The sequence below is a fragment of the Pelodiscus sinensis genome, chromosome 11, assembly GCF_052426305.1.
Source record: "Pelodiscus sinensis isolate ZL-2025 chromosome 11, ASM5242630v1, whole genome shotgun sequence".
NCBI classification, from domain to species: Eukaryota; Metazoa; Chordata; order Testudines; family Trionychidae; genus Pelodiscus; species Pelodiscus sinensis.
In genome coordinates this window covers 15,925,509-15,946,634 of record NC_143062.1, presented here as the reverse complement: position 1 = coordinate 15,946,634, position 21,126 = coordinate 15,925,509, and the positions used below count along the sequence as shown (strand labels likewise).

Sequence of the window (21,126 nt, the reverse complement as noted above, 5' to 3'; positions counted from 1 at the left end):
CTCTAGCCTGGGATGCACTCCCGTGTGGCGAGACTTTGGCTTTCTGTGTGGAGCCCCCAGCAAGTCTAATGCCACCCAGGATGGTTGGTAGACCTCCTGAAACCTGCTTGTGGCCCTCAAGGGCCCCTGGATTCCAGTGTGAATTGCTGTCTTACTAACTCCTCTCCTCCAGAGCTAGACTCATCATAACCGGCATAGACAAGAAACTGCTCCTACAGCAATGTGAACTCTGCCTGACATGACTCTGTGAAGAACCAAGCTGAGCTGAAAAAGTGTATTTGAGTCCATGGTTTCAGAAAGCCTTGTGCATTACACATCTTTTAATAAGAGACCAAATATTTGCCATTAAAATGAAGCTAAGAATGTGCATGAGACATATATCAAGAACATGCAAAAGTAACTTAAGTCCTAGCTTTGACAATACCGAAGTTTGTTACTGTCTCTCCTGGCCTTAGGACTTCACCAATATAGCCTGCTACAGTAAAACTCCGATGGTCCAGCATCTGATGGTCCGGCACTCCTGATGGTCCGGCACCATCAGGAACCCGGAAGTGCTCCAAGCAGCCAGACTATTGGAGCTGCTCTGCCCCCAACTTCCCCGATTCAGCCGCTGCTTAAACTGACCAGCGGCTGAATCGGGGAAGCCGGGGGCAGAGCAGCTGGAGTGCCGCCAGGTAGGTCCAGTAGCGCTGCCCCTCGGGGCTGCGGGACCAACCCGGCAGCACCCCAGCTGCTCTGCCCCAGGCGTCCAGATTCAGCTGGTGTTGAAACTGACCAGCGGCTGACTCCAGGAAGCCCGGGGCAGAGCAGCTCTGCCTCTGGCTTCCTGGAGTCAGCTGCTGATCAGTATCAGCAGCGGCTGACTTGGGGACACTTGTGGCAGAGCAGCTGGGGTGCTGCCGGGTTGGTCCAGTAGCGCCAAGGAGCAGCACACTCTAGCTGCTCTGCTGCAGGCGTCCCCGATTCAGCCGCTGCTGAAACTGACCAGCAGCGGCTGAATCAGGGACGCCTGGGGCAGAGCCAGACTATCGGGGGGGGGGGGGGGATGAGGGAGGGGAGGGGAGGCTATGAAGGGTCTGGGGTGGCATCCCCCCCACCCCACCCCAGACCCCTCATAGCCACCCCCTTCTGATAATCCGGAATATCTGATAATCTGGCACCCCCTGGGTCCTAAAGGTGCTGGATTATCGGAAGATTACTGTATTACATTTTCATAGTTCCAGCCCATAGCTCAACAGAAACTAGGTTATAAAAATGCTATTGTCTCTGCAGCCTATGTATGAATTTTAATTCAGTTAGCATCCTTTTAGATGGTCTTCAAAGGGAAATAATGTACTTCTGAACAGAAACTTACTAGTGGAATACTTTACAAACTGTCTTTTGGCAATTACTAGGAAAGCACTAGGGTAGGGTATTCATTACTTGTTGAAATGTAGCCCTTTTGTGTAGAAATGTCACTTGTACTTTGTATACCTTATCCTATTTGAATCCAAGATGTGAATGGGTAACTGGTTACCCACGAGTAGCCCACAGCCCATCACAGGTGGAGGGGTGCTCCAGTCCCATGGGAATCAGGAGCTACTTCCTCCCCTAGCTCACACAAGGGCTGGGAGTTATCCCCCACAGAGGGTCTAAGAGCAGGAGCCCGCCTCTCTGCTTAGGGCTGCTGGCTCTTTGCTGCTGTTTCCCCCTCTCCCTCCACTCCCATTGACTGATTAAACAGGATTTTACATCCCTAGTTTGAATATAGAATGCATTTTCTGTAAGAGATTAAATTATTTAAGTGAGATTTGTGGAGAGAACGTAGATGTATGTAACCAATTTGAAAGTTATCAATACTTGATTAGGCATTTATAAAAGCTGATGCACCTGATAACCTATGTGCTTCCAGGTGCCAGGTTGTTGTGTATTTATAGTAGATGCAGGTGCTGTCACTGAAAGAAATGATGCTGCACTGTCATTTTAAACCACTACGATGCTGGTGCTTTTTTTCATTATTCCACAATGCTACACATAGTGGCTACGTCTAGACTGGCATGATTTTCCGCAAATGCTTTTAACGGAAAAGGTTTCCGTTAAAAGCATTTGTGGAAAAGAGCGTCTAGATTGGCACGGACGCTTTTCCGCAAAAGCACTTTTTGCGGAAAAGCGTCTGTGCCAATCTAGACGCGCTTTTGCGCAAAAAAGCCCCGATCGCCATTTTCGCCATCGGGGCTTTTTTGCGCAAAACAAATCTGAGCTGTCTACACTGGTCCTTTTGCCCGAAACGGAGCAGCATAGCATTTCCACAAGAAGCACTGATTTCTTACATGAGATCGTCAGTGTTCTTGCAGAAATTCAAGCGGCCAGTGTAGACAGCTGGCTTTTGCGGAAAAACTTGCCAGTCTAGACACAGCCAGTTAGTTTCTTGTATGCAAGGAGAAGACAGATGGAAAACTGACAGGCTTCCATAGTCTCACAAATAGAAAATGGAAGTACCATGCTGCTGTATGTCATGGAATATGCCAGGCAACATTCTCTTCCAGGATTCAACACTGTCCCCCATTCCCTCACACGAGCAGCTGGCTATAACTGAACCTAAACAATAAGAGCTAGGACCACCAAATTTGGTATGCAGCTCTCTCACATCCTAACTTAAAGCAATGTAAAGATTTGGGCTACGTCTACACTCGTGGCTTCTTGTGCAAGTAATATGCAAATGAGGCTAAGCGTGGAATATCGCCAAGCCTCATCTGCATACCTAATAAGCCACCCTTTTTTTCAGAAGAGGCTCTTGCGCAAGAAGGAGCGTCTACACTGCCCCTTCTTGTGCAAGAAAAACCCTCTTGCGCAACGCCATTACACCTATTACTTTTCAGGAAGAACGGTATTGCGCAAGAGGGTTTTTCTTGTACAAGAAGAGGCAGTGTAGACACTCCTTCTTGCACAAGAGCCTCTTCTAAAAAAAAAGGTGGCAATATTCCACGCTTAGCCTCATTTGTATATTACTTGCGCAAGAAGCTGCGAGTGTAGACATAGCCTTGGTTGTGCCAGTGAATGGAATTGTTTTCTATAACACGGATGGGAGTGGGGGGGGGGGGCTGATAGGAGGGACAGTTATACTTAAGAGTGACAACAGGGGGATGGCTGCACCAGTAAGTGTTGCTGGCCATCTGCTTGGAGATGTTACCACCCCTTGCCCAAAACTGCAGGCCAAACCCCTCTCCAGCCCCCCGGGAACAGCTGCTGGCCAGCGTAGTTCCCCTTGGCCTCACTGGGAAGCACCACAGGCCAAGCAGCGCAGCTTCATCCCTCCTGCCATAGGTGGCCCTGGTGAACCTCCCCTTGCCTGAACCCCTATATATCACCCTGCCCTCATTCCAGCCCCCCCCACTAATTTTCTGCTCTGAGCCCCTACTCACTCCCAAACCCTCATTCCTTCACCATCCACTCCTAGCCCCCTACTGAACTCCGCCTCAACTCCTGAACTCATACACAGCTGCCCTCAGCCCTTCCCCAAGCCCCCCATTTCCCAATCTTTTGCCCTGACCCCTGCACCCCTATGCCATACCTTGACTGTGGCATCCCCTCCCCAAAAGAGTTAATGATGTGAGCAGTGCATCAAAATATGCTAGTTATTAAAAACTATTTTCCCACTACAATTACCCTGTCTGCAGACAGTGCAAAGTGTAGGATTCAGTTCAATATTCATGGAAATTCAGTTAGGATGAAGGTAAGAAAAATAGTTTTAAGAATACCCTATGCACTAAGTGCATGTAACAACATAACGGCCACACTGGGTCAGTCCGTAGGTCCATCTAGCCTAGTACCCAGTTGGCCGACTGGCCAATGCCAGGTGCTTCAGAAGGAATGAACAGAGCAGTTAGTCATCAAAGGATAAGCCTATCACCCATTCCTACCTGCTAGCAAACAGAGGCTACAGCCACCATCCCCATTTCCTTATTTATTTTCTCCACACCGGTCATTATTTTATAGATCTCCCTCATAATGCCCCTTAGTGGTCTCTTTTCCAAGCTGAAAAATCCCAGTTGTTCCCTGCTCTCAAACAGAAGCTGTTGCATACCCCAGTCATTTTTGTTGCCCTTTTCTGTACTTTCAGTTCTGATTTTTTTTTTTTTGAGATGTGACAATTGGATCTGCATGCAATATTCAAGATGTGGATATACCACAGAATTTTATAGTTATATTGTCTTATCTATTCCTTTCATGATTCCCAACATTCTTATGAGCTTTTTCTACTGCCTTTGTAGATAAAGTGGATGTTTTCGGAAAACTATTCACAATGATATCTTTCTTCAGTGGTAACAGCTAATTCAGACTAGGGATGTTAAAAAGCAGGTAATGGGTAACCGTGTAACCCTGAAAATCTCTGCAGTTACATGCACCCACAGTGCAGGGTGCGCACCTGCCACCCCCGTCTCAAAAGCCAGCTGCCAGTCTGTACTGTTGTTTCTGGTATACTATCCTTTAGGAAAAAGGAAGGCATCCAGCTATTAGCTGCTGTCACGACAGGCTCTAATACAAAGCCACCAGCACAGGGTGGTAATCAGCTTCCAAGAGTGGAGCAGGAGCATGCGTGTAACCATGAATGGTAACCAATAAACCTGGGCTTATCGGTTAACTGTTAAATGGTTATACTTTTACATCCCTAATTTACACTGCATCATTTTATACTGTAAGTAGTAGTATAGGTACCTAGCATTCCTTTCTCTCTAAGCATGAATCCGAACTTGCCTTATCGTCAGCTGAACAGTCAGATTTCCCACAAACTATAAAAGACTGGAAGATTGGAGGGTATTGCATGAATGGAACTATGTATGCATGATGAGAATCATCACCAGTCTTCATCATAGCCCAACTATAGTACTTAACTGTATGAGGTTCCTAGGGCACATGGCCTCTTGCAGCCATGTTCTACATCATGCCCGGCTACGCCTCCATTCGTTACAAGCATGGCTGGTGTCAGTCTTCAAGCCCTCCCAGGATTCTCTGGATTGGATAGGCACCTTGCTGCCTGGGACCCTAGAATCCTTCACCTGGTGACTCCAGCCTCAAGTTGTGTGTGCAGTGGTCCCCTTTACCAAGCCCCAACCTGTCATTACTCTGGTCACAGATGCATCAGACATGAATTGGGGAGCGCACCTGCATAATCTTCAAATCCAGGGACTATGATCCCAGATAGAACTGTAGATGCACATGAATTTCAGGGAGCTCAGGGCACTTGCCTTGCCATGGTGTTCCCACCCCATCTTCGTGAGAGACAACATTACAGCTGTATTCTATATCAGTAGACTGGGTAGTGCTCCCTCCTCTTCCCTATGCCAAAAAGTTCTCAGCTTATGGGACTTCTGCATTCATAACGTAGCAGCTGCAGGCCTTGTATCTCCCCAGCGCACAGAACAGCCTCACAGATCACTTCAGCCATTTGTTCAGTTCCCACGAGTGGTCCTTCAGGGCAGATATGGCCTTGCCATTTTCCAGAGAGAGAGGGTTATCCCACGGTATATCTGTTTGCAACCCGCCACAACAGAAAGTGCAGTTGTTTCTGATCATTCCAGAGCCACAGCTGTGACCCCACAGTGGACACCTCCCATCTCTAGTGGATGAACCAGCTCCTATATTTTCCCCCATTCTCACTAATTCACAGGGACCTGCTCAAGATTCACCAGGACAAGGTGGCAGTCATATTCATAGTGCTGGTATGGCCCAGGCAATGTTTACCACATTGCTGTCCTTATCTGTAGACAGGAGATGACACTTCCTCTACTTCTGGACCTCTTAATGCAGGACCACAGCTAGTCACAGCAGCCAAGCCTGGAGTTGCTCCACTTCACAGTATGGAAACTCTGTGGCTCAAAGGCCATGAGATGCAGTGTTTTAACTCAGACGGGGGTGTTAAAAGGAAGCCATAAGTCTTTACTCAAGCTACCTACTTTTGAAATGGAAAAGGTTCTCTCTTTGGTCTCTCCACAAAGGCATTCCCCCACAGCCAACTACCATTCCCTTGCTCCTGGACTACCTCCTATATTGTGAAACACCAGGGCCTGACTATCTTCAATTAAGATCCACTTGGCAGCAATTTCAGTGTTACACCTATGCTGGGGAGGTGTTCCCTCCTTAGATGATCCTATATTGGGTTGCTTCCTTAGTGGTTTGGATAGACTCTTACCAGCAGGTGCAGCACCTGTTACCACAAAAAACCTTAATCTAGTCCTTTCCTGGCTCATGACACCTCCATTTGAGCCTTTGGTTACCTGCTATCTCTCTCATATAAAATGGTCTTTCTGGTGGCTATTGTCTTCACCAAATGGGTGTTGGAATTGAGGGCACTTACTTCTGAGACCTCATACACAAGTGCAGCTGCTCACATGCTGTGCGTTCCTACCGAAGGTTATGTTATTCTTTCATATAAATCAGGACATTTTTCTCCCTGTTTTCTTCCCAAAGCCCCATGCTGCTGACAGGGAGAAGGTGCTAAACTCTTTGGATGTAAAATATCTTGGCCTTTTGAGTGTACCAAGCCATTCTGCAAATCTCTGCAGCTTTGTGTCACTATAGCTAAGCGAATGAGAGGACTCCCAGTTACATCCCACATCTCTTGCCCTGAATTACATGGTGTATTCAACTTTGCTATGCCCTAGCCAAATTGCTAGCTCACCTTTGCCAGCGCACTCAACCAGGTATCTTTGGCAGCATTCCTGGTACAGGTGCTTATTCAGGACATCTGCAGGGCGGCAACGTGGTCCTCTGTGCACCCCTTTACAGCGCATTATGCCATTACCAAGCAGGCATGTGACAATGCTGCATTCAGGAGGGCAATCATGCAATCAACATCTTATTGATGTCCGACCCCATCTCCACTCAAACAGCTAAGTCACATATTGGAATGCACATAAGCAATTACTGGAAGAAGAAAAAATGGTTACTTACCTTTCATAACTATTGTTCTTCGAGATGTGTTGCACATGTCCATTACAGACACTCTTGCCTCTGTCAGACTGTTCTGGCAAGACAGAACTGAGTGGGTATGGGGTTGGCAAGGGTTTATAAATGCCACCAAAGAGGTGCCACTCTAGGGGGCTCCACAGCTAACCCAATGGGTACATAAGAACAGCTATACTGGGTCAGATCAAAAGTCCATCAAGCCCAGTATCCTGTCCTCTAACAGTGGCCAATGCCAGGTCTCCCTAATGTAATCAACAGATCAGGTAATCATTAAGTGATCCCTCCGCTGTCATCCATTCCCATCTTCTGACAAACAGAGGCTAAGGACACCATTCATACCCATTCTGGTTAGTAGCCATTGATGATCCCATCTTCCGTAAATTTATCTAGTTTTTTTTTTTTTAAAACCCTGTTACAGTCCTGGTTTTCACAACATCCTTTGGCAAGGAGTTCCACAGGTTGACTATACATTGTGTGAAGAAGTACTTTGTTTTAAACCTACCACTGATTTCATTTGGTGACCCCCTAATTCTTGTGTTATAGGAACAAGTAAACAACTTTTTCTTATTCACCTTTTCCACAGCAGTCATGATTTTATAGACCTCTATCATATCCCTCAATCTCCTGTTTTCTAAAATGAAAAGCCCTAGTCTTTTTAATCTCTCCTCATATGGTGCCATTAGCTCCTAGTCCCCCTTACAACAGAGAATTTTCCTCTCCTCAGTGAACCCCTATAGCCCATTTAACATAACGAGCTCTCCATAAACAGATGAAATTGAAACTTCGCAGTATACTTTAGTTTCCCATACCAATAACAAGAGCATTAGGATTATAATCCCCTTCCCAGGAAAGGAAATCTGAGTGCTTCTTAAAAGGGAGATGCTGTTGGGAAATGGTGGTTTCCTGAGAGAGAACTGTTCACCTTTCAAACCTCCAGTGGGAAGATGAGAGATCAACAGTCTCTCTGCTACCAAGGGCCAAAAGACCAGTGGAGACGATGAATACCTAGTTTAATTCTAATGCTCCTCAGGACTGCATTTCCCTCTACCACACACAAGTCTACCCAGTAGCCCCTCCACATTTTCTAAGCCCCTTGCCTCACCTCCCACTGTGGTTTAACCCAAGGAAAAGTTAATTACAAGCCCTACCAGCTGCACTGGGAGCAATGATACCCATAACAGTTCTGGTCTGATGGGATGCTTAGAATGTTGGTATGATTCTGTTAAAGCCCAACCCTTTGCAGGAAAGGAAAGCATGTAGACATGGAATCCCGTACTTCAATCATTTACACTAGTGCAAAATCACAACGCAACAGCTTTCTGCACCCCGCTGATACTGGTGTCAGAGACCACATATACCTCCTCTTTCTCCAAACAGCAAATGATAGGAATCAGGCTGCCCTTATGTTTATTTAGTTGAGAAAGGGGGATTTTCCCACTAACTCTGGCCACTTACTTTGTGTGTCTAAATCAAATATTAGTGCTTCAGAAAAAAAAACCCTGCCTGCCAGTCACTAGCAAAGACCTGAAAATCTGCCTCCCAGCATTTAAACATTAACAAGAGATCCAAGCAAGGAGAAATATGGTGCATTTTGTCAAGACATCCCTGGGGGGAATGAAGTCATTTTCAGACCTGAAAGAAGCCTGCTTTGGATTTTAAAAGTTTGTTCTACAGAAGTAGAACTGTGTATTTGCAAGAAATTTTAAAGTAATCATGTTTAGCATTGCACATGTCTAAGAAACTGCAAAATCATCGTGTTTTTAGTTACTTTATCTTTTCTTGTTCTTACAAAGCCAGAAATATTGGTCTGAACTAACCCTATAGTGACAGGGAGGAGAGTTAACATTGAAATGAGAGACTAACAGATGTGTAAGAACAAAATTAACAAAACCTTGTAATTTTGTGAAACAGAGGGAAGTTGAAATTCTCTTGTCCACTGCTTGAAGGTGACTAAGATGAAATGGACCCGGTAAGCTTCCTACTTGTAAATGATCACTACTTGCTGTTTTGCCTTAATAAAGATTGGTTAGCTCCATTTGCTGAGTAAGTGAATCTTAATCCAACAATACCCAGCCTAGCATCAGGAGGGCAACAACATTTCAGGAATAGCAGAGCTAAAGCAGACCTCTCTTGACTCAAAACAACCAGACTATGCACAAGAAACCACAAACTGCCCTCTCTTGTCTACAAAGGGTTATCAATGAGCTTGCATCAAGTTTGCTCTTTTGTCAGCCATGCAAATTTTCAATGGGCATATCTACTTTGGGTGCAAGCTTCTGGCAAAACAGGACCAGGCTGAATGATCACACATGGGGTTCATCTAGTCCAGCATCTTCTATCAAAGAACAGTTCACATAGATCAGAGAAATGAAATTCTGCAGTGGGCAATGATGGGATAACCTACCTCTCCTTGTACTTAGAAGTTGGCTTGTGCCCTCATTATTTATAAAACCTGTGAATTCTTAATGTCTTTACAATGTGTCTCATATTCCTGAATCCAGCAGTTTATGGCCTCAATGTCATGTGGCAAGGAGTTAATAGGCTAGTTCTAGATCATGTGGTGGCTTGCAAGAAGTGAGTTGTGGTGGCATTTGCTCCCCCCTCACCCCCTAGTGGACTTCCCATCACTTATGTCCAATTTCTATTTGCAGATTTATCTTGTTAAAGCTATTCTTTAGCTCAGTCCCAAGCAACACGCCTTGATATAGAACTCACTGGATGGGGTTCTCTGGATTGTGAAATACAGGTCAAACTAGATGATCTAGTACCCCTCTAGTCAGAACATTCATACTGAGCATGAGCAAAACCACCACAATTGTCAAACACTCATCAGTCTCTTAGTGGAAAGGCTAACTAGTATTTTAGGGTACTCTAAAGACAGTGACCCATATCTAGCTCGTTGGCAGTGACCCATATCTGTAACTCATGTTGCTGCTGCTTACAGTGAATTTGTAGGGATACCAGGAAGACTTTAATCTCAAGGGGCCCATGTGGCTACCACAAATTCATTTGGAAAAAGTGTTTTATAGAGAGATGGGTTGTTGTTTACTGGGCACCCTTGAATCTCCAGGTGTGTGTTTTCTGCAAGTCTTTCTGCTTTCTGAAAAAGCAAGAAACATGATTAATAAACACATTGCAAAAGCAGCTGGAGGCTAACCAGCTCAATCACACCAAGCTAGGCATTGTACAAAAAATTGTGTATGATAGCAACAGCTAGTCATCCCAGCATATTAAGCATTGAATAAACATACAACATAAAGAGATTCAGAGGGTAGCCGAGTTGGTCTGTAACAGGAAAAATTTTAAAAACAACAAATAGTCTAATAGCACCTTAACGACTAACAAAACATGAAGATGATAATATCATGAGTTTTTGCGGGCACAACCCACTGTGCCTGCGAAAGCTCATGATACCATCTACGTGTTTTGTTAGTCTTTAAGGTGCTACTAGAGTATTTGTTTTTTAACATAAGGAGAGACTGCCACCAAGGTGCTACAAAGAGAAAATGGATGATCTAAGGAGACAAAGCAAACAGAAGGTAGCATGATAAGCAGCTGTCACAGCCAGTTTTCCCTCTAAGCTGCATGGCAGCACAGTTTCAGAGGCAATTAATTAGCCCGGCCCAGTCAGTAAGCTCCCTGCTCAGGAGCCACTGACTGGTCAGGGCTGATTAATCATCTGTGACGCTTAGAGGGAACACTGGTCACAGCACCATATCTGCCCAAACTTGAGCTTTTTAAAAAATAACATGGTGGAGGAGAATTTTAAGAAGTGCAGCGAAAGATGACAAGGGTGGTGGATGTTTACAGAAATGCTCAAAAAACTTAGGTTGATATCCTCTACAGTATTTGAGGATCCATGCCTTATTTTAGTTGTCCTAAGGTAGCCAGTCAGGCAGGGAGCACCACCTGCGTAAGGCAGCAATTTTCTTTGGAGCATAGGGTGATGATAGGTTGACATATCTGGATAGGAAGCTTTTCTCCATAGGAAAAGGGCAGCATAGGACAATGCACAAAGATGGAGGTGGGGGAGAGGCTACTTAAAATCGTAATATAGTGGAAGAGTGTAGAAAATGGGATTCAGCTGGTCAACAATTCCTATTTCAGCTTTCCTGCTCATATTTGAAGACATTAAAGATCCTGAGATGAAGCAGCAAGGAACTCCACCCCTCCAAAGAGATTCAGCTACAATGGCCGACTCAGCAGGTCACAAGAAAGCAAGATTTAATAGCAGGATGGCGATGAGGCAGCTTTGGAGAAGTTTAAAAAAAGCTAACAGTGCAAGAGGAGCAGTGTTTGGGAATCACAATGTTATGGAAAGCACTGCCTTGTTCTAAGCCTGCACCAGCTCAGCTGCTGTTTCTTCATTGAGCAGATAAGGCCCTTAGTTGCTATGTCACCTTCAAACTGCTGACATTAACAAGCAAGGTACCTGACTGAACCTCTGTGAGTGTACTTCCATGTAGTCATCTGGAAATGTATATCACACAGCTCAGGAGCTCTTCCTCTTTTGCAGCTAGATCATAAGCTGTCATTAGCCACCTCCTCACCCTGCTCAAATGATGGTAGTGTTATATTTAGACATCTAGATGGAAGTTCAGGCATCTCAGACTCTGAACTTAGCTCATCCCCTTAAAGTTTATCAAGAGACATACAGCAGCTTTTGGTTTGATGCTGAAGAGATTTACTTATCTCCTTTTGCAAGCTGTAACTTCTTTGCAAGAGGAAACTGTTGAGAAGCAGTGAGATCAACTTGTGGCTCTTTCCCCATGCAGCATGGATCCTACACAACCCTGAAGAGGGTGTTTCACATCAAAGCAACATGAATAAGGTTGTAAGTTACTGAAACAGCTGACTGCTGAGAAATTCCTGCCTACTGTTGCCTTTCAAAGAGTATAGCTTAAACCAGGGGATTTCATACTTTGGGTCACAACTTGTAAGGGTAAGCCACTAGCTGGCTCCGAGACACTTTGTTTACCTGTAGTCATGGCCACTCATAGCTCCCAATGACTGTGGTTCACCATTCCTGGCCAGTGGCAACTGCAAGAAGTGGTGACTCAGTCCACACTACTTCCTGGAGCTCCCATTGACCAGGAATGTGAGCTGCCATACCTGAAGATGCTCAGATAAAATGTTTTGCGACCAGCTAGTGGCTTGCCCTTACAAGCCATGACCCAAAGTCTGAAAACCCCTGGCTTAGACAGTACTCAGACGTGAACTGGAAAGGACTAGTGCATAATTCAGTGGCTGAGGACTCTAGCAACCCTGGTTTTACTTGGCAACTCAGCTACAGATCTTTCATCTAATGGTTACTGAGTCCCTGCTCCTGCCCCTGGCCTTGTATATTTAGATTGTAAGCTCTGTGATAGCACTGTGTATTTACAGTGCACAATTGGACCCCACTCTCCTTTGAAGTTCCAGGCACTACTATAAGAGTAGCTTCGGTACTCTATCTTGAACTATTTTGTTCCATAAAAATCACTCCCACAAGCTTAGACCAGTGCATCATGCATGTATCTGGTTTACACAAGACAAATATACTCTCATCTGTTACAAGTGTTTATTTTGCTGGAAAAAGAGAGGTGGTCAAACGATGCTAAACTTCAGAGAGGAGAAGAGTTACAGGTTATATTCCAAAAATAATGTTGGTGCAGAAGAGACGACTCCAGCGCACAGGCTACAACTAAGGGGAGCAGGCTTTGCAAATCTATGTTAAGATATAGTATTTCATACTTAAAACTAAGACTGGTTATTCACCTTTAAAAACAAACACTATTAAATAGACAAGCTACAAACTGAACTGCAAGAGGAAGACAATTATCCCAAGCACATCTCCAAAAAGAGTAAACTGACACTTGAGTTAAAGTAGGGTGAAGGGTACTAAAGGCCCAAAGAGCAGCAGAGAATAATGGTTCTAGGGTTATAAGAAATAAAAAGGTAAAAAATTATTCAAAGCAATTTCTGAAAAATAAAAAAAAGAAAAGAAATTATTTTCACTATACTTTGAAGAGACACAAATGTCCATTAAGAGGAAATGCATTAGCCGTGATCAGTATGAAGCCCAGCACAGTTTGACACGTACGATATAGATTTCACGTGCAACAGGAACCCGACGTCCAGCCGCACATATCCTACCTGAAAAATAAAAAGCACAATTCATTCAAAGGCCTGAAGACAAATTTCTGCCCTGAAATACACTCAGGCCACCTGGAAACTGCTGTACAAAGAAAAGGCGCATTTCGTAGAGAAGTAGTCAACCAGTGTTCCTGAAAGCCACAAAAAATCAACATGAGAACTTCTTAATGGCTGTGGCATTAATGAAGCTCCCTTTTCCAAGCTGTGTTAATTGGATCCAAAACCAAAGTCACAAAATTGAGCATCATGTTTACTCCTTAGTCCTTTGGCTGTGGTTTGGCCAAACAAGTCCAGGCTTACCACAAAGAGCTCTTGTTTACAGAATTCATTGTGTTTATAGAAAAAAAAACCCGTGTAATGATTATACTGCATTTATTTCCTGTTAAGACAACTATATGAAAACTGAACTCTAAACGGTAAAAAAACAGATTATACTTATATGGAAATAGGTCCTTTAAGGACCAATGATGAGTTTTGAAAGAAGTTGCTCCAGAGCATGTACAGGCAGCCCTCTCTCACTGGAGTCTTTCAAGGTCTTTCAGTTAAAAGATTAAATTTCTAGTCTTTAGACAGCCTTCCTAATCTGACCAGTATATCATATCTCCAAGTCCATAGGCAGATCCAATACTTCTGCTGATGCTCATCATATTGTCAAGCAGCAAAATAAAATAACTAAACTGATTCTATTCACTACTGCTGTTTAGAATTCCATAGGTAGAATCAGGAAGTCAACCACCAAGGTCAAGTATACAATGGCACTTTACAGCACTGTAATTTTCTGGCTCAGGGGTGTGAAAAAACACCTGTTTCTCAAGTGCAGCAAGTTACAGTACTGTAAAGTACCAGTGTGAACCAGTCTACAGCATTGGAAGCCATGCTCCCAACACTGTTTGCTTCTCCCCTCGCAGAAGTGATTTACATAAAGTGTTGGGACAGCTCTCATGCCATGGCCACACTTTCAGTTTAAAGCACTGTTATTGCTGCACCTTAAATGGTTAAGTGTAGATGAAGTCCAAGACAGTTTCACTTTATAGCTGCCTGACAAAGCAAAGACCATGAGAAGGAGCTGAAGCAGCAGAATCCTCATTCTGCCCCTTCCCTACCAACAGCCAGAAGGCTCTAGTGTGGGGAGAATAGAAAGCTCTTTTTTCCAGTAGTCAGAGGGCAATGGAGTGCCAAAGCTACTGGATCTCTAATACAGCATGCTACTGAAGACCAAATGTTTACATGGGGCCCAGGATGGACATCCTGTCTGAAATCCTTGTGCCCGCCCTGCTCCTGGGATGATAAGAGGAACACAGAGGGCTTCCATCAGTGGATTGACCTGGTCCTTTACGAGAAGCCTGCTTCACCAGAACTACTACTGGGTTGCAGGAAAGAGTTTTCCAAGGACAAAGTGTAGTTCTCTTAGAACGTACCTAAACAAAAAGTTTTAGAGGAAGCATCTGCTGTACTGTAGCTATTAGTGTGACTGGGCCAATTAAACAATCACTGAATCTTAATATGGTAAGTGTACCATTAAAGATATAGTATTAGAAAAAAACTGTTCAGTATCTTCTCTGAAACGCAGTAGTGTCAAGATCTCCAGTCCTTTTTAGAAGCTCATCTTCTTTCCACAGATTTAAGTTTCCAGAACATGGGCTAAAAATAGTTCCACAAGTTGAGATCATTTTTGTTAGCAAGTCAAAGACAGCCTGAACTAAACAAGGAGAGAGAGAGAATTAAGAAATCAGCACAGTCACAGAAGATTTTGGGAGAATTCTTCAAAAGCACCAAAATAACAGGCACAAAAGTCAACAGGAGTTAGGCACTCTTGAAAATTTTACCTTTTGGCATTTAAACAATGGCCAAGAAATTTAGGTTTTAAAACTTCATATACTTTACACAAGGTTTCTTTTAATAAGTTTAAAGTGTCCAAGGACCCTACTTACTTGCATAAACTGCTCTCCAAACACATCAGACTCACAGCAGCTGACTTAAGGAATTAAGGGTAAAATGTTTTAAAGTGCCTAAGTGATTTAGGAGACAAAGTCTCAACAGACATGGTAAAAGTCTCAGTGGAGTAGCTGTGTTACTCTGTAAATTAAGAGAGACACATGGTATCTTCTTGGACTGAAATTGAAGCCTATTAGAAGATTTATTGGAAACCCTAGATGAACCTGACAGCTAATTCATTTTGAGAGAGGATGCAGAATGAGCCTAACCAGTGGAGGAAATCATTAGATAAACTCTCCAATATGCTGCCACAAAAGCAATGCCTTGAAATGCACTTCCCTGGCCTCTTCTGCCCTATTCAGACAAGTCACTGAAAAACAATGTTAACTACCAAAGTAGGGTATATATCACTATTTTGGCTAATCTCAGTTCAGAGTACAATGCTGTTATCAGAAGCTTCTGGCTCACATAGTTCTCATTACTATTACATTTGAATGTAGCTATATGTAAGAGGGGAGCCCTGGTAGATTCCTAGGTACTTTCTGCTACAAACAGTGCAATGATAGGATGAGAACCGTTATTCAATATGAGCTCAGTGAAGAATCCTACCGTTTAAACTGCAGACCCTCCCACTACAACAGATTGGCAAGAGAACTGGGCACACCACCTACACCAGGGGTGTATAAAAGGGCTCAGATAGAAGCTAAGAATTCTAGTAGGAGGCCAGAGGATTTTATTAGATTACCTAGAATCACTGGGCACCATGTCAAGCTTCCAGCTGTTTAAAATGAGGCAAGTTAAAGAAGTTGCGGTGAATGAGCCTGTTCCTTGGGAGTAGGCATTATGGGGAGGATGCTCGTTGGCAGGAATGAAGAAGACAGTGACAGTTTTCCTACATGTAAAACAGTCTCCTCCTGACTCTCACGTGAGTTGCAAATTCCAAATATTTTGTGAACAGTATTTGTGGTACTTCAGACTAGTAAGATAGTGCTTCTGCCTTGAAGGCTTTAACTCCCTGACTCATGTCTACTCCTGAAGTCCAAAAATCAGTAGACAAGTGCCAGAAACTTTTCATCTTTGATTAGTCCAGCACATATGACCTTCCCCCTTCTTACATTAGACTATTACAGCTTCCTCTCCATGGAGGCTTCCACGACTTTCTGAAAGCATCTAGTGAGAAGAAATTGCTTAGAGGAAACTATACCCATGCTCCACACAATAGCTGAAAGTCATTTCTAGGCCAAACTCGTGCTCATCGCAATTTACAATGCTCTAGATAGTCTGGGTCCCAAATAGCTTCCCACATCCTATTGCAATGCATGAGTTTGAAGGAACATCACTGCCAAGGGGGGCAGGGCTCTCAGCAACCCTCTCCTCATAAGTCTGGGCTTGACTATTCTTAGAGTATAGTGATACTGCACTCATGCTACGGCCTTTAACTGCAGGAATTTGAATCCCCTTGACAATTAATCTCCTGGCTAAATCCCCATAATTCAATTTCTGGTCTTATTAGTATAGCTGTACTGCAGTAGCATAGGTGATAAAAACACGCTCTACTTGTGGGAAGTATTCCAAGTCTACATGTGTGCCTATTTCAGTTATATTCACAATGCAGAAGATACTCTGGTGACCTCAGAAACACATGCAGTATTTCTGGACTTGACTCAGTTTACATTTCATTTTTGCATCCTTGCTTTAGCAAGTGTCTACTTACAGATAAAAGGCCTGATGTACTATTGATTTAAAGGATCAGAGCTGGCCCAAATGCCTGACAAATGAAATTCAGAGTTTAATATGTGTAAGACACTTTTTGCTAGCATCCAGTGATACAAGACCAAACAGGCCCCCAGAACACTGTATTAGATACTTAAAACTAGGAAGAGGATACCCGTGTCCTCAAAGTATCAGAACAAAAACCTATGAACTAGACCGGAAAGTGCTCTCACCTCCAACTCAAAACGCAGAATACCGCGCCCTGTCCACATACGACTCCCGCCCGAACCGCTGAACATCGTAGAGGGAGGCCCGAGCGACCGACGAGACTGGAGACAGCTGACAACGTTCGTAACCGTACGCCTCTCCGACGGTGGTGGCCGCGGTTGCCGTGCGACGCAGGGGGCTTCTATCCCGGGTGTAATAGGTGGAGGATGCAGCTGCTGCGGCGGCAGTTGCAGCTGCAGCTACTGCCGCTGCTGCTGCTCCTGGGGTTGGCAGCAGTGCTCTATCATAGGGGTCTAGGGTAGTAGTGAGGCGATTGGCCATGGCTGTGGTGGCGGCCATGGCTGTGGTGGCGGCCATGGCTGTGGTTTGTACTTGAGAGTATTGCGCATACTGAGAATACTGGGCCATTGTTTGCTCTGCATAGGCGTCGTATGCAGATGCCGTAGCATAGGGCCTCACGCGATATCTTTTGTAGTAGTCGACCATTGCTCCATACCCATCATCGTAATACATGGTTTCCCCATAGCCCGCGGGGTAGGGAGTGCGCACCGCTCCATACTGCTCATTATAGGTTTCGGTAAAGTCAGGCACTTGCCCCGTGCGATCTACCGGACACTCTTTAGACCAGTGCCCTTCTTTCCCGCACCGATAGCAGCCGCTCTTGTCTCCCATCCCGGGCGCGGTCCTGAGCCGACTGGTGGACAACTGCACGTGCATCCGCTTGCCTTTAAGAAACAGACGCAAGAATGGTTGCTATAATAAACTGACGCCACATGGGAAACCACAAGATTTGTAACAAAAACAACGCATATTAAATATTTGATTTAAAATGATCAAGACAAGCTGATTGATTCACCCCCAGTATATCTAACCTGATTCTACAACCATTAAGCATTCTGTCCATGAGTCAAAACAACTTTTCCTGTCAGCTTTTATGCTTTTGGCTCCTGGCTGTCTAATATTTACTCACATGAAGTGGTGCAGAGACCCAAGAGCAGACAGAGTTCCCAAGATCTGCCAATAATTGTATCTGGCTTGGAATGGTTACAGATGGAACTCTGGGAGGAAACACATCCTGACAAATTCCAAGATGACTTTTCAGAAGGTATCCATATTATCAACAGAGCAGATCCAAGAACACCATAATATGAACTACCACACTCAGCAAGAGGGTTCAAGTTCAAGAAAGATGCATACATTTTCAGCCCAAGTACAATTCAAAATAGTCTGGACCAGATGGGATCGACTGGTAGATCTTGGAGCCTCTGACAGGTGATCCTGACTGGTTTGGCCAAGAGGCTATTATCAAATGCCAACACTTCAGCTGCCCCCTCCCCCTACTGCTGCGCATCTCCTGCCCTTTGCCTTGGAGCTGCCCGTCCCTCTGGGGAGCCTCCTGCTTTCTGTGTAGGGCAGGAGAGGAAGTGGAGGGGTGCTGTCATCAAGGTGCCCCCTCCCACTCTGTATCCTTTCTCCACAGAGCAGAGAGGGGGCACAACAGGGCTTGGGAGGGAGTTTGCTGTCTGCTTTAGAGAATGGTACAGGGCCAGGGCAGGGTTAAGTCTGCCTTAGCCCCACTGCACTACCATCCAGGAGCCACCTGAGGTAAGCAGGGTAAAGCTGGAGCCCACATCTTGAAACCCTACCCCAGTCATGAACTTCCAACCCCTGCCCTAGCCCCGAGCACTCCAGATCCCTTAATCCAAGACCAGAGCCTGCAGCCCAACCCTCTGCCACAGCCTGATGAAAGTGAGTGAGGATGGGCAAGAGAGGGAGGATGGAATGAGCAGGGGGACAGGGCCTTGGAGAAGAGGCAGGAAGGAGGCAGGGACAGGGCATTTATATTTGAAGTAGATCTTGGATTGCACTTTAAATTCAGAAAGTGATCTTATGCTTAAAAAGGTTGGAGACCCCTGGTCTAGACTCTCTGGCTTCTACTTCCAGGCCTGGTGAAGGCTGTGCATTACCAGAAGGGTAGAAAAACTCACACCACAGCAATCTTATGGCAGGTGATTTGCAGAGCAGCTAAACCCACCAAGCAGGCCACAAGGGAAAATAGATGTTAGTTGGCAGAAAGGGCACTATATACATTGGGATGGCTCCTAGCAATGTCCAAAGAGATCTTTAGTCCCTTTTTTAAAAACACAAAGCCTGCAGCACCTGATGGGAAGTAGCAGGTTGGATATAGAAGTTATGGGCTCTGTGGACAAAGCATTGTGGAATTATTGTGCTTGTGGCTTTCCATTGCTTATAGTCAGGTTTATGGAAAAACAGTGAAGTCACTGGAAGCTGCTCTAAAATATCAAGCCACTTAGACGCCTTTATAGCATTCTTGATATAGTGTAAGTTTAAAGTGCCAAGTTTGAAAGCACTAACAAAACTGTGCAAATGCACGTTAGCTATAAGCCTATGGATCATTAGCAGTTTTGTTAAGAGCAATTTGCTCTTCTATATGAAAAGGCTACACACAAAATTTCTCACACTGCAATCACTTTTGCTACCTGTTTTCAATATCAGCAAGTCCTACAAAACTCGTGTTAGATTTTTCTCTGGCAGTTTTCTTTACCTAGATGTCTTAGCTGATTGAATACAGCAAGTGAGTTTCTCCTTTCTGAAGAGGTAATCTATTCTATTTAGATTCTTATACCATGCACCTAAGAACAGCAAGAATGCTGTAGTTCCATGCTAAATATAGATGATGTAGTATAAAGAAAGAAGATTTGCCAGTTAGCCCAAAGCAAAGGAGCATTTCAGATCAGAAACTGTCTGTTTGTCACTTATAGTCTGACTACAAGACAAGAGTCTGAATAGAGACACTACAAAGGAATTCTTGGTATGAAACAACCAGAACTTCAAGGAACATAATGTAGGGACCCTTCTGGTTGATAAATAAGTTCAGATTTAAGTATAGCACTTTTGCTGCTAACCTAAAAAATATTTGTTTGAATTACTGTGCTTTCAGTGCATTACAGCTAGTTTTTTTTTTTAAATCACCATTCTTGCACTTTGCAATCTACAAAAGTAGAGGTGAGGTGGTCCCTCCAACTGGATGACACTGAATGAGCTTCTGCACATGAAGCTGGAAGAGAAGAGAGTATTGTAACCTTAACATACTATTCTGTCTCCGACACAGCATCCAGTCTCTCAGCATTCAGAAAGCCAGAGCTCAGATTATATCCTACATCAAGAGACACCATTTCAGTGAGATGTTGCAGAACATAAATCACAACAAAATCCAGTAATCATTTAGCCAGAAAGTCCATAAACAGTCCCAGTATAAATGCACAAGCTGATGGGTGATCTCTTGCCAACTTGACTTACCTTAAGTTACAGAGTTATATAGCCAGTGTTGTAGGGTAGCAAAGCAACTTACCACAATGGCACTCACCAGACATAGAAGGAAACCATGGCATTCGCTGTCCTACTGTGCTTCACATGAAGTGTCTGAGACTGATACTATACAGGTAAGAAAAGTGCTATAGGTTCTGGGCTGGAAAATTCTTTACACAATACTTGACTGTAGCAAGCTAGGGATGTTACACAGCGTGTAATTGAAAAGTCGTGTAACTGCATACAATTTTAGCAGTTTCTGGAGGCAAGGCTGGAAGCCAGTGTGCTCTCGGCCCCACTCCTGGGGAGTCCCCTGCCACCCCATGCTGCTACTTCTCTATCAGAGGAAGCAGCATGGTGTGACAGCAGCACCTGTCCATGGGGGTTCAAGCTCCCCGTGGACAGAGGCTCTGTAGCAGCAGCAGCCCCTGTCCATGTAGAGCCCGCGTACGCTGCAGACAGAGGCTGCTTTGAGAGGCAGCCTCCCTGTCCATATCCCTAGCTGCTGTCTCTGTAGGGGGCAGCATGGGTGGGGGCAGGCAAGTCCATAAAGCCAGCTACCTGCACGTATTGTCTCCAATCTGCCCCCACCCTCAGCACTGCTGCTTCTCTATTAGAGGCAACATCGTGGGCGGGGGCGGGGGGGAGGGGAGAAGAGACCCACAAGGATCCAGTGCTCCCCTACTTACTGCCTCTGATATAGAGAATGGGGAGGGAGGGGGGAGGAGAGAAACACATGCACTCAACAGGATTAACTGAAAAGCCCAGGCTTTTCAGTTAATCATGTAATTGTCTACACACTGACATCCCTAATTTAGAGCCAGCCCTTGAGCAGCCCTT

At 44.7% G+C, this 21,126-nt stretch overlaps 1 protein-coding gene and 1 long non-coding RNA gene across 3 annotated transcripts in view; one reads left to right on the top strand and one right to left on the bottom strand.

The window, feature by feature from the left end:
* The first annotated feature begins 1,102 nt into the window (after positions 1–1,102).
* Positions 1,103–12,899, top strand: LOC149523794 (uncharacterized). Its single transcript, XR_016350423.1, has 2 exons — positions 1,103–8,914; positions 11,053–12,899. It is a non-coding gene; the product is annotated as an uncharacterized LOC149523794 (long non-coding RNA).
* The window catches only part of LOC102461184 (RNA-binding protein 4B), a 21,352-nt gene continuing 12,717 nt past the window's right edge, over positions 12,492–21,126 (bottom strand). For both annotated transcript variants that reach the window (XM_014577805.4, XM_075939268.1), the window contains exons 3-4: positions 16,962–17,681; positions 12,492–13,080 (exon numbers count right to left, since the gene is read on the bottom strand). In XM_014577805.4, coding sequence (XP_014433291.2) covers positions 16,969–17,681 — 713 coding nt within the window. In that variant the 3' untranslated portion in view covers positions 12,492–13,080; positions 16,962–16,968. The remainder of the gene's footprint in view (positions 13,081–16,961; positions 17,682–21,126) is intronic.